The sequence below is a fragment of the Acanthopagrus latus genome, chromosome 13 (genome assembly GCF_904848185.1).
Source record: "Acanthopagrus latus isolate v.2019 chromosome 13, fAcaLat1.1, whole genome shotgun sequence".
NCBI classification, from domain to species: Eukaryota; Metazoa; Chordata; class Actinopteri; order Spariformes; family Sparidae; genus Acanthopagrus; species Acanthopagrus latus.
The window spans coordinates 20,289,577-20,302,841 of record NC_051051.1 but is presented as its reverse complement, the minus strand read 5'-3'; the positions used below and the strand labels follow the sequence as shown (position 1 = coordinate 20,302,841).

The following is a 13,265-nucleotide window of genomic DNA, read 5'->3' as shown; positions in this document are numbered from 1 at the left end:
ACTTTGATACTGAAGAAAACTTAGAAGTTCTGAACTGTCCTTTTTCTATGATTTAAGTGTATTTATGGACGTCTATTCTGGCTGGATATCAGAGATAATAATATCCTCAGGAAGTGAATGTCACCTTCTGCAGTATCTTTGCTTCCCTTGAACTCTCCAGCGCCCACCTGAGGAGGCTTTAGTCAACTGCATGCTCCTGCAGTTAGTTTCCCCAGGATTAAAATGAGTTTGGTTACTGAAGAGCTCAGTAACAATGTCCTTCTCACTCCCCTGTGTGGTGTTTATTTTTAGACTTAATTCACACATTAACAGAACAGGAAACAGGAAAAAAAAACAACTTTGTAATTATGACTTCATGCATATAGCCCCTTTAAAAACAGAGTTTACAAGGCATATTGACACAGATGCAGGAAACGCAGGAATAAACGCTACAGTTAAAGCAAAGAGAAAGAAACCCAGCCAAGAGAAGTCAGAGCAAGAATGCAAAACACAAAATGTATATATGAATAAATACAAACGAAATTACATAAAAGCATTACAATTAAAAAGAATAAAAATTAGTTGCAGCTTTAGTTATGTCACAAATTAAGATTTTTACACACAAAATATATGAAGAGTTTACAAATAAAATGTCTTGTCAAAAATCACTCTGCCAAAAGTTTATACAAGTATTGAACAAATAATTACTTGATTATGTAAGCAGTCGACGGACAATTTACCTGAAAATATTTTGATAAGCTTTTATATTCATGTAAAAACATTTCATGATTTCAACTTCACAAATGTTTCACAACGATTTGCTGCTTTTCTTTTAAAAATGCTGATATAGACTGTTGGTTAATGGTTTTTATAAGCACACTGACCAAACAAATGAATCGATAGATACAAGATAATAAAAATAAAAAAAAATCACTGAGTTAATCCGAAATGAACATAATCATTAGTTGTAACCAAATTAATATTCGTCAAATTTATCAAGTCACTGGTTTCACACAATGTTGCTTTTTGTCAACAGATGTGTTTACATTGTGTTGTTGATGTTGTTATCTTCAGTTCAAACTGGTCTCAGTCTAAACTCTGGAGACTGTTTGATTTTCTTTTTCAGTTAACAAGAAAGCACCTGGAGGGTTCAGGTGGGAGGTCAGGACCCCGGGGGAACTTCACCATGGAGGCTCGCTTGGTTATTAAAAAGCATTATTTGTGTAATAAAAATACAATTAAATGTGAGCATAAATACATTCTATTCAAAATAATGCAACAGCAACAGTTTCATTGTTTAGACAAGTCATATTGTCAAAAGAAACAAAGAAAGGGAGAGAGAAATGAGAATGACAAAGAAAGAAGGAGGGAGGAGGTGAAAAGGAGCGAGGAGGTTCAGCAAAAGTGTTGGGATGTGTCCCTCTGACCTCACCCTGTCCTCGTGCTGTTGACAGCTTCGTCCTCGCGCTCAATTGATGCATCAGTGAATTAACCAGAGAGAGAGAGAGAGAGAGAGAGAGAGAGAGAGAGAGAGAGAGAGAGAGAGGACCGAGCGGAGAGACAGTTTACATCGTGACAGTTTTGAACTTCGTCTTGAACTAGAAGGTAAGATAAGATTATTTCACACTTTCCAGACTCCACAAAACTAGACGACATTTTACTTAGCAACCCTTTGAAACCTCCGTGATGTCGTCTCTGTGCGCTGAATTCTCACGATGATGGTTTCTGGAAGAAGGTTTTAAAAGTGTTGAAATCTTTGAAGTCGCCACGACTTGAAGTATCTGATGTTAGCCGAATTAAGGAATAGAGACTTTTGATTCGTAAAATATCATGAATTTCAATATTCCGATTGAAACTGTTTACTGGTGTGCCTGACAACATTAAACTGGAGGACTTATGAACGGAGTCTGGCATCATGCATATTGTAAATATTAAGTTCCGTTCATAATAACTAATAATGGTCAGCCTAACTTTAAAAAGCCGAGTCTGAGCTTTAACTGGATAAAATAAAGCCTTAAATAATGCTTCTAGTGTCACACGTTTTAATGTCTCAGTCCTAGGTGTATTTAACTGAACTGTTCCTTTAATCCTGCAATTTATGGAGGGATTTCGGCTTCAATATGGTAATATAGATGAAATGTTAAATATGAGTTCATACATGGATTTGTGTGTGTTTAGGTGACGAGATGATTTTGAGACTATTCGATGTTTGTGTGTTCATCATGTCCCATACACCACACTACTATTAAACTGGAAAAAACTATTTGAAGCTATTTCATGGATATATGAGTCCATTTTTATGTTTGATTATCATTTACCTCCTGAACAGTTCATCAGGAACATGTAGTGTCTTCTCTTAAACACAAACTGCGCTGGAGCCTCAGTCCAGAAATTAACATGAGTAAAATTATAAAAATATAAACACTTTTTTTTTCTTCTTCTTCCTCCACTTTTTTTTTTTTTTTTTTTTTTTTTTTTGTCTTTGCTAACAGACAGAGTGCTGGCAGGTAAAACAGAAGACTGGTTTAACTGGAAACATGTTGGGTTATTTTCTCAGAACAAACAAAATATGTGTTCAACGGAGAAAACAGAGAGTGAGTGTGTTTCTAAACTGACTGTCATGGAAACCTGTAGATTAGATTACAGTTGGTATGCAGGCAGTTTAGAGGGATCCCTGAGTGAGGATTTGTCATATGGAAACCCTCGCCGTGATTTTAAATAGTCACCTGACAGAAAATTTCGTCCACTTAAACAGAGATGACCTAAACATGATTTTAGTCATGATCACTATGCAGACAGATTTCGTCATTACGCTAATTAATCAATCAGTCAATCAATCAATTTAGTGTTCATTGTATAAAATAGCAGAAAATGGAGAAATGGTTATTGACAAATTACATGTTTGATTTCTTCAAGATCTTCAGTTTACTGGTGAAACATACTGTAGGTGGATAAAGACACAGGGGCTTCAGCAAAGAGGCCACAACAGTCAGTGTGGGTGCTTTCCATAACTGACTATTCATTGAATAATTTTATACAATTTTAAAAACAAGAGGAAAGGAAGGGCAAGGAGACAGATGGTCGTACCTCTGCTAAAAAGCAAACCACCCATGGATGGAGAGCTGGGAGTAATCTACCCGTGACAGATATAACATAAAATAAAAAAAATAAAATAAAAAAGAAACACCAGACTGAAACAACAACAACAACAAAAAAAAAAACACAGTAACTTACAATGTTGGATTGTACATTGTACATTTCTGACAGTAATCTCTTTTCATCTCATCTTTTCTACCTACAATAACAAACATGGCAGATCATCTTATTAATGATTAACATATACAACACCTCAGGGTGCTTGCACATCTAAGATACCCAACAATTAAAAAAATATATAAAGCACTGTGAAAAAACCTGAAAGTTTGGTTTACCAGAGCCAAAAGTGCAGCTTGTACACCTGCTGTCCATCAGCCTACTTATTACTGTGTGGCTTCACCTGATTGGCTGATAGCTGCTGCCCCTCAGCTACATTGATATTTGATACACACCTTACTGACTTCACTCCTACATGTATGATTTAGACAGCTAGATATCATTTAAAAAACATTTTTCTCCTACCCTCTCTCAGATCCATCCATCCATCCATCCAGATGAGTGACCAGCCTCCTCCATACATACCTCACCCCCCCATTGGCCCCTCGGCTCCTGGCTTCCCCTCAGGTTTGTTCCTTCATTCATTAATAGTGATAAAAATTAAATGATAATGTGTTTCTTTGTGAAACATTAAACTTCAGGTTCTTCACATCCTTCGGGTGGCGTAGGCTGACAGACTCATCTCTTCACGACAATTCAGTTTTAAAATATAATAACTACATAACTTAACTCTCAAAATATTTTGGCATTTCTGAATATTTTTACTCCTCCCCGCAATATTGCAACTTTAATCTCGAAAATATATTAGGTTCACATCGAAATGTTTCAACTTAATGAAATATTACAAATATTATCATAACACTTATAATAAAAATACTTATAACAAAATATCCTGATTTTATTCTAATAGACTAAAATACTTAATTCTTAAAATAACTTTCCTCTCTCAACACTCAAATAGACACTCAAATGTCATACTACAAGTTGAATAAATGTAGGAATCTGACGAATTATCATTGAACCAACTCCTGAGTGAGCAGCAGCTGAAAATACAATGGATATTGACAATTCAGAGGGACATTTGGCTGTATTTCAATGTAAAAGAACATATTTGATTACCTGTTTTAGACAACAGCAATCATTAGCATTCAACCACTTCCTAGCTAACATTAACATTTATTAAACCTTACATAATACGATAGGAAAGACGTACATGAATTCTAAAATATCAACACATGTCTTGGACACATTTATTTAAACCTGGAAGTGAAACTACACTAGATGTTATAAATGGGAATGTTAGCTAGGAAGTGGTGGAATGCTAACGTTAGTTAATGGGTTATCGACTATATTGTTTTACATTAAAAACTGCCTGATCTTGGATGTCTAGATTTTCACTATCATCTTTTTAGGAGGTTTAACTTCCATCATGATAATTAAGTAAAGAGTCTGGGCAACTTGAGCCCTTTTCATGCAGGGATCCGCATTATCGCCGCAATGAAGGCTGACCTTTATGCCAACTTTAAATGCCCCCTGGGAACAAATAAAGTATTCTGAATTTGAATTAGTTTGAATTTGAATTTTGTTTGTTCACACTGAACCAAGCAGTGGCGGCACAAAACCAGTGTGTCATATGATGCAGCATGCCAGTATTGCAGAACCAAAAGAGGCGTTGGGGGGGGGCACATCACAAGGTTTTTTTGTAACCTGTTTCCCGGTTTCCACCTGTTAATCTAAATATGTATCTGCTGACTGTTTGTACTGTTTGGAATTTGATGAAGTTGCATTTTCTGCTCTACATGACATCATATAATCGGCATCAGTAAACAATGTCTGGCTCTCACAAGTGCAGTGCAATGCAGTTTTCTGGGGGAAAGTTCACTTAAGCCTTGGTCAGGAGGGCTGACTGCTGCGGTTATTTTTTTAAATACAAGTTGCCAGGGACTACAACAATCCATTAGTGGAAGGAGACAAAGCCATGGTGAGTTAAAGGTTTTTGCTCTGAATCATGTAACATAATCACCGCCATTCAGCTGTGGGAGCTGCCTGGCTCTGCTGCCGAGGACAGACCCTGTTTTTCAGGCAGAAATGTGACGAGGAGTCGGACAGACAGGATGACAGAGGCTTTCCACATATAAATGCAGTATTTTTTTCCCTTCATATAAGATACTGAAGACACGGCCTGCTATCACATTACTGTTGTCTTGTCCTGTATAGCCTTGCATCCTGGGTTAGACGTTTGTCTTTCATTTAATGAGTGAAGGATCTATTTAGTTGTCAGACTATGAACACCATCAGACCGACACAGTCCAGTTTCCCACTGTCGGCTGTTCCATTCACACAGCCAAATCTTTCTACCCCGGTGGCGGATCAGAGGTGGAATGAAACTGTCCCTTCGTTTGGCCTCTGTAACTTTCACACAAATGGCGAGACAGAGTATCAGCACATGATACCCTCCTTGAAGGGGCAGTGTGAATGGGGCTTTTATTTGCCCAGATGTTTAGAAATTAGAAGTCAGTGAAGGGCTGTTACCATGCAAACAATCAGTTTTACTCTGTTGAACCATTGTGTTGATCTGACCGCATGACCTGTTGTTCTCTCTCTCTCTGCAGCCTTCAACCCTCAGCCTTCAGCCTTCCCTGCCTCGCCTTACCAGGTACCCAGCATGCATTGCTACAGCCAGAGCAAGCCTCCAATAAATGAATGAATAATAACCAAATAAACTTAAGTTACTGTCGCAATACCAAGCTTTTACACATTTATTTGAATTTTCCGTCACTTTTTGTTTAGTTTTCAAAACTTCTCAAACATAATAGCTAGACAGAGAGGAAATACACAAGACGACGAGAGGAAAAACAGACAACACTGATGAAATTATTTCATGATTTGAGTCCAACCAACTGTTCAAATACACCTCCTGTAATTTTTGCTGTGTTTCAAACTCTAATTGAACCTCAACAGATGCTGAGTGCTGTCTGAAATGTGTTAAAGAAAGTTAGTATTGAATGTCTGGACACTGTGTCACTATGATATAAAAGATATCTGTCTCCTCTATAGACCTTCCCTCAGACATCCGGAGGAGACCCTTTCTACTATCAGGGGCAGATGGGGCAGATGGGGCCGGGGCATATGCCAAACCCAGGGCCCTTCCTGGTTCAGCCAGGTTTCCAAGGGTACCAGAGTGAGCCCCCTGGGCCCTGCCACAGCTGGGGCAACCCAAAGACGTATGGACAGCCAGACAAAAACACAAGTGGGTCAAAGGTCAAAGACACAACATCGATGTCTGTTTGTTTGGTATTCACTTCACACACACAGGAAGCTGGCTCAGCTGGTTGTATGGAAGTCTTAATCTTGTTGAAAGCCATCTGAGCTAGCTGTAATTTAGTTGAGCCAGTTGAAAGCTAATTGTAAGCTAGTTGAGGCAGTTGTAAACCAGTTGAAAGCTAGTTGAAAGTTATTAAGCCAGTTGAAAGCTAGTTTAGATAGTTGTATGCTAGTTGTATTCTTCTTAAGTCTGGAGGTAACTCTGATGGATGGATGTAAAGTCACATGTATATGCCTATAAATGCGGACATGTGTTCGCATGTTTGAAAAATGTACAGCAGACTTTTAAATTAGGGCTGAGACTTTCTGCTGGTATTTGAGCAAAATGACATGGACTGAGCAGAAATATGGTGATATGGTTACAAGAGGTTAATTAGACTGTATAACTTTTTTATACACTAATTCATACAAGTCTACATTTGAAAATACCAACAAACAAATGTGAATTCTGTCCAGAGTTAATGATTAAACGCTGATGTAAGATGTTGGCTCCATCTCTCTCTCTGTCAGTGTTCGTGGTCGATCAGAACTGTGGCAGCAACAGTGGTGGTGGTGGTGCTGAGAAATCGTGCCTGGCAGCGTGTTCAGCTGCCCTGTGCTGCTGCTGCCTCTGGGACCTGTTGACCCACAACTTCTGCTGACCTCTGACCTTCACCAAGACTCTCTTTGTTTCCATCATGCAGCGGGGCACTGATGCAGACACCAACCTCTGCTGGTGAAACTAATTGTTAATGTTTTATTTTAAAAATGCTTTATAATCCTTGTGGAGAGCCTTTAAAGGCTCAGCTTTGTGATTGGAGCATGTGCAGATTATAAATCTAACCATGGAAAACTTGCCTGGTTCATGTTTTTCTTATGGAAATGTGTACTTGATTTCTTCATTGATTTGATGCTGTCAATAAAAAAAATAATAATAAAAATTTAAAAAAATCTTCATTTAGCAGACAACGCGTTTGTTTTTACATTTCTTCCATCATATTTAAAATATTCATGAAAAATAGAAGTTCTGCATAAATCCAATGAAACGAGGTGTGTCTCATTCAACTAGTACAGGAAGATATTTCTGCAGTGAGTTTGAGAAAATGGGTCAAATGACTTGGAAGCTGTTGAATAAAAAAAACTTTGCCATATAAGAATATTTTTGCAAAAGAAATACATAACACATTAGCAATCAAAATAACTGTGCTACACTAAACAATCCATTTAGTATAATTTTTTTTAAATTATCATATTTATCTCCGCTGCTGCAGAATCAACATGTTCTGATTCGCACAGACAACAAAGCGACAGCAGCCTCTTTGGTTCTCATTGAGCACACGAGACAATCCTCCGCTGGGAGTGGACGCGTGTGCGCCTCGGCCATGGCCCAGGATGCTCCTTTACGCATTCCCTGCTATTCCGTTAATCCCTCAGTTCCTGGACCGAGTGCAGGAAGAGCAGCTGTCAGCGATTCTGATAGCTCCGGAGCGCACGGGCGCGTCATGGTTCCATGCCTGCAGCGGCTGATATCAGGCCGTACGTGGGAACTCCCGTGCTCACTATCCAGGGCGCGATAGCCGCTTCTACCAGAGCGTCTTACACAGCCGAATGGACAGATTTTCAGCGTTGGTGTGTAGAAGAGAGCTTGTATCCCACTGCGTGTCCCCTGTCTCACGTGCTTTCATTCTTCCAACTGTTGGTGGACATGAATTTGACTTTCAGCACAGTTAAGACTTATGCTGCTGCTATTTCATCCTGTCATGAAGCTTTCGGTGACAGATCGGTGTTCAGCCACCCGCTGATGAAACGTTTCCCGAGAGGCGTACGGAGACACAGACCGGCTCCTTAGACCCTCAGTGGGATTTGACTCTGGTTTTACGCGAGCTGGTTAAAGCTCTTTTCTGAACCTCTGGATCAGGTTCCACTTAAGTTTCTATCAGCCAAAACGGCTCTGCTGTTGGCTCTGACATCTGCAAAGAGAGTCAGTGATTTATCTGCTCTCTCTGTGTCTCAGGATCCAAGGAGACGGCAGCTCGGCTGTATTACGGCCTAATCCAGCTTTTACGCTTAAAAGCATCACGAGTTCCTTCCCCTGGACTCCCCCCCGTCTGCTCAGCGCCTGCCACACTGGCTGTGTGAGGCTGCTTCACAGGTATAACTCTCCTCTGGGATGGATCCCCCGGAGAGCATCAGAGCGCACTCCACCAGAGGAATCTCGTCCTCCACGGCTTGGCAATGGAGGAATGACGGTGGAAGACATTTGCACTGCAGCTCCTTGGTCTTTCCTCTGTTCTTTCATCCGTTTTTATCTACGGGATGTCTCCCGTTTCTCCATGACTCACTCTGCTGAGGGTTTTGTCAGAGTGATTGATGTCGGGTGATTTTGTTGTGCGCTCTCCCTCCTGCCTGTCGGCATATGGAGAGCTGCCTGTTTCCCCCCACCCTGTTCCTTGCCGGACTGTTACAGTGCGTAACCGTCTCTCCATTGCCTCACAGCAGTAGAATTTATTATCCCAAGACTTGATCTCGTCATAGAATGTTACACATTCTACTATGCTGTGCCACTCAGGCACATATGGGGCTTTGTGATGCGTCTTTACGCATGACGCAGTAGCTGGGCGTGGAGCGTTATGGATTCGTTTATTGAGTGGGTGTGTTCATGCTTGTGGAACCGGACGGACCCAATAAGGCTTCGCCTTTAACTCACCAGCGATAGCAGTAAAGGGTGAAGCCTATACGATATAGGACGATAGTTACCTCATGCAACTCTAGATTTGCAGCCCTTTAAGCTCTTGGTCTCATTGAATGGCTGAAGAAAAAGCTGTTTTATAGGAGCCGATTGCACGGTCTCACCCTTATTTATACAAAGGGTGTTTGCGCAGCACTTAAAAGTCCACGCCCACCTACTGTGTGGGCCTCACCTCCGGTCTCACCCTGCGTATTTGACAATAATCTTGCAGTATGAATAACTTGTACGTTTTCCGAGTTACAATCAATGAGTTATGTGCCACGCATAACCAGCGATCTGCAGTCATTCTACAGTGTATATGGAAATTGCTCTCAGAGTGCATGTATGTGGCTCTTAAAAGAGCCGTTGTGTTATTCGAGTCTCAAGGCATTTTAAGCGCGCTCTCCACGGATGCGGCGGGCCAGCTGGATGTCTTTGGGCATGATGGTGACCCTCTTGGCGTGGATGGCGCACAGGTTAGTGTCCTCGAAGAGGCCGACCAGGTAGGCCTCGCTGGACTCCTGCAGAGCCATGACGGCGGAGCTCTGGAATCGCAGGTCAGTCTTGAAGTCCTGAGCGATCTCCCTGACCAGGCGCTGGAAAGGGAGCTTGCGGATGAGCAACTCGGTAGATTTCTGGTAGCGACGGATCTCCCTGAGAGCCACAGTACCGGGCCTGTAACGATGAGGCTTCTTCACTCCACCGGTGGCCGGTGCGCTCTTGCGGGCAGCCTTGGTGGCCAGCTGCTTCCTGGGAGCTTTGCCTCCGGTGGATTTACGGGCAGTCTGCTTGGTCCTGGCCATTGTAGTTTCTCAGTCTTCCCTGTAATAACAGTTAAAGAATGAACGCCAACACGGCGAGAACAGCGACTTTATAGAGAACTCGCTGGAGCGATGTCGGTGCTGATTGGTTGAGCCTGAGCTGAGCGCGCGCTCTAGCTCATCAGCTATTGGAGAAAAGAAATTCAAACTAACCAATAAACCACCCCGCGACAGCGGCTGGCTTCCTCTTTTTCATGTTTTATGGTGATTGACAAACAACTTTTTGGCCCATTACTGCAACCTACTGGTACGGAGTGTGGATCGGGACTTTATACATTCTATGAATAAAAATAAAGAGACTAAAAAAATTGAATAAATAATAAATACATACATAATAATAAACGAAATTATATTCTCTCTATCAATTTTGTTTTCCTTCGATACTGAAACAAAAGTGGATAGCATTTCTCCCCAGAACGTATCTGTAAAAGATCCCGTAAATCGTAATTCACCTTCATTTCTTTGAGATTAAATATCAGTTCCTTTCTCTCAGCATCATATTTTTGACAGCAAAGCATAACATGCTCTAAAGTTTCTCTTGCTGACAAAACTCCTGAATTGTGTTTTCCTATTTCAAATAATGTACTGTTTAATCTTGTATGGCCAAAGCCTAACCTGGATATTGTCGTCACCTCTCTCCGGGTTTTCCCCGTACAGCAGCTGTCTAACCGTCTGAAGACAATTAATAAAGGAAGTTCTATGGCCGATTTGGTCTCATCGGAGGGAAACAAACTGTTTAAAATCTTAATTTTTTATTCTGTAATTCACTTATCCGACACATAATTCTCATTTATGTAGTCAAAGTCCTCTCTTGGTGACACTCATAGTTTGATCAACCAGCACAAAAAGAAACTTCAGAATGAAAACAGTATGTTGCAGGAATCCAAAGCCATCACTGACATGTTGTTAAAGAGAAACAATAAAAAGTTAAAGTATTAGAGCATGCGTGAAATAAAAATGCATTAAAAGATGAAAATAAATTAGTCTAAGTTACGTAAGATAAGGTGAGGTAAAACTTCAATGATCCCTCACTGGAGATGTTCACTTGTTGCAGCAACTTAAGAGTCGTTTATGAAGGGGGACAACACTGAAAACAACAGAAGAAAATAGACCAGGAAAGTAGAAATACAGGATGTTGTTTACTGTAGACATGGCGATGGGATACTGGATTCCGTTTACTGACTCGAGTTTGTATGAATCACTCATTAAAGTGAATCGGATTGCTTTATTTACATACATAATTTTGTATTGGGAGAGACTTCCAGTGAATGGAGCGGAGCAGCGCACTGCTCAGGTGAGGGAGCGGCTCTGTGAGAGCAGCTGTGAGCAGTGAGCTGCTGAGTCCTGAACCGGGCGGAGCAGCGAGTTTCTCGGTCAAGGGGAGGGGCTCTACGAGCTGGGGAGGGAGAGCGGGTGAGCTGTGAGCGGGAGCTACTGGGTCAGTAAATCGTTCTTTTTCCCTGCATCAGCCCGTAATACAGCTCAGCTCGGGGCAGAAAGGAGAGGAAACAGGAGCCGAGTTGAAGCAATGACCGAGACAGTTGCTTCAGCCACGGACCTAATACTGCAATTAGATTGATAAATTAGACAAAACAGAAATGTGAGAAGCGAAACAAAAATAGCAGTTGGACATTCATAGATATAATATTGCCGAAATGACTGACTTCTGCTCTTACTTTTAGCAGTTGAATTGTAAGTGAGAATGTTTCCTGCTAAGAACTTACCTGGCTAACTTATTGCTAGCTGTGTGTGAATCTGTAAATCATGTGTCTGCACTGCTGTGACTGAATACCGCGCTCTTTAGTAGAAGTTGTGGTGGCTCTTAAAAGAGCCTTTGGAGCACTGGGTGCAGGGGAGGTTCAGGACTTTACTTTTTGGCCTTCTTGGCTGCAGTCTTCTTCACGGGAGCCTTCTTGACAGACTTTGCCTTTTTAGGGGCGGCCTTTTTAGGTGTAGTCTTCTTCGGTGTAGCTTTCTTGGCAGCCTTTTTAGGGGAAGCCTTCTTCGCTGCTGTCTTTTTAGCCGCTGGTTTCTTCGCCGGTGCTTTCTTGGCTGCGGGCTTCTTGGCCGCTGCCTTCTTCGGTGCAGCTTTCTTGGCGGCGGGTTTGGCTTTAGCGGGAGATTTCTTGACCGCTGGCTTGGCTTTAGGCTTCTTCTTCTCCTCAGTCTTCTTTGCCTTTGCTTTGAAGGAGCCGGACGCACCTGTGCCCTTCACCTGGATGACGGCTCCTTGAGTCACCATTCTGGCCAAACAGCTGTTAATGCGTTTATTGCATTTCACCACATCAACGCCTTTGCCAGCGAGCACCTTCTTGATGGCCGCCGACGACATTCCCTTGCGCTCTTTAGACTCAGCCAGAACGGCACTGATCTCTTTCGGGAGGGAGGGTCCATCCTTCGGCTTGCGGGCGGCCGCTGCCTTCTTCTTCGGGGCTTTGGCCGGAGCCGGGGCCGCCGCTGCTGGAGCTGGAGCTTCTTCTGCCATGTTTACCTCTGCTGTCGTTTGCTGAGTTTGTGTCAACTGGCGGCAGGAGGCGGAAGTTATAAAGCACATGAGAACCGTGGAGAGTCAACACACCCAGCCGCTCCGCCGTGACGCTCATATCCGGACACACTTGTGTTTTCTCTCCCACATTTTGGGGATAAAATTCACTCGAAACAAACGTTTCAGGTCACAATTGTTCCTGCTCCAGTTAGGAAACGCTCATTCCTTCATATCGACTTGGTGTTTGTCGACGAGGACTCGTTTATGTATCTACAGCAGGCTTCGAACCTCTCTGATACACAGTCGTTTTGTGCAGCTCGCAGCGACTTTTCTTCACATTTCGTCTCTAAAAATGGCTAAAAGAGTTTTGTATCAGACGTGACGGTGGTGTTCTAGTGAGATGAAACATCTGAGGATATCATAACACTGAAATGGCCGCAGCTGTGTGATTTATTTCGCTGTAGTGTGAGAAGTTTTCTGTGCTTGTAAACACACGAATGGTGCCGATGCCTCAGGCGGTCAGACGAGCTATCACCGACTGATCCGCTGGAAAAAAAGACTTCCCCTTTCCGCCAAACTTTACATTTAACACGAAGGGATTGACAACAACACTTTAAAGGTTAAATCTGAGATCATCCAATAAAGCAACATGGTTTGTCTTCCGCTAAAGTGATCTGGCGACGCTAAACGGCGACAAATAGCGTAATGAATAAGATTAGTGATACTGGGGTTTAAAATTAACTATCATTTTCATTTTAAAGTTATAAACACATATGAAGACAATTATCTCACACTC

At 41.9% G+C, this 13,265-nt stretch overlaps 3 protein-coding genes across 3 annotated transcripts; 1 reads left to right on the top strand and 2 right to left on the bottom strand.

Annotated features, from left to right (window-relative positions):
- Positions 1-1,432: 1,432 nt before the first annotated feature.
- LOC119030788 (cysteine-rich and transmembrane domain-containing protein 1-like) lies at positions 1,433-7,392 on the top strand. The gene is made up of 5 exons (XM_037118653.1): positions 1,433-1,584; positions 3,608-3,699; positions 5,745-5,788; positions 6,190-6,382; positions 6,967-7,392. The coding sequence occupies exons 2-5, from the start codon at positions 3,630-3,632 to the stop codon at positions 7,095-7,097; spliced, it is 438 nt and encodes a 145-aa protein (XP_036974548.1). The 5' UTR covers positions 1,433-1,584; positions 3,608-3,629; the 3' UTR covers positions 7,098-7,392.
- Positions 7,393-9,507: 2,115 nt separating this feature from the next.
- On the bottom strand, positions 9,508-10,018 carry LOC119030789 (histone H3). The gene has a single exon (XM_037118654.1). The coding sequence runs from the start codon at positions 9,964-9,966 to the stop codon at positions 9,556-9,558; it is 411 nt and encodes a 136-aa protein (XP_036974549.1). The 5' UTR covers positions 9,967-10,018; the 3' UTR covers positions 9,508-9,555.
- Positions 10,019-11,797: 1,779 nt separating this feature from the next.
- On the bottom strand, positions 11,798-12,510 carry LOC119030786 (histone H1-like). The gene has a single exon (XM_037118652.1). The coding sequence runs from the start codon at positions 12,467-12,469 to the stop codon at positions 11,852-11,854; it is 618 nt and encodes a 205-aa protein (XP_036974547.1). The 5' UTR covers positions 12,470-12,510; the 3' UTR covers positions 11,798-11,851.
- Positions 12,511-13,265: the final 755 nt, after the last annotated feature.

What these genes read in the sequence shown, in the direction of transcription:
- LOC119030789 (XM_037118654.1), bottom strand. Translation starts at nt 9,966, where the DNA reads ATGGCCAGGACCAAGCAGACTGCCCGTAAATCCACCGGAGGCAAAGCT.
- LOC119030786 (XM_037118652.1), bottom strand. Translation starts at nt 12,469, where the DNA reads ATGGCAGAAGAAGCTCCAGCTCCAGCAGCGGCGGCCCCGGCTCCGGCC.
- LOC119030788 (XM_037118653.1), top strand. Translation starts at nt 3,630, where the DNA reads ATGAGTGACCAGCCTCCTCCATACATACCTCACCCCCCCATTGGCCCC. An exon ending in GGCTCCTGGCTTCCCCTCAG is followed by an intron (nt 3,700 to 5,744) that starts GTTTGTTCCTTC and finishes CTCTCTCTGCAG; the next exon opens with CCTTCAACCCTCAGCCTTCA. An exon ending in TCCCTGCCTCGCCTTACCAG is followed by an intron (nt 5,789 to 6,189) that starts GTACCCAGCATG and finishes TCTCCTCTATAG; the next exon opens with ACCTTCCCTCAGACATCCGG.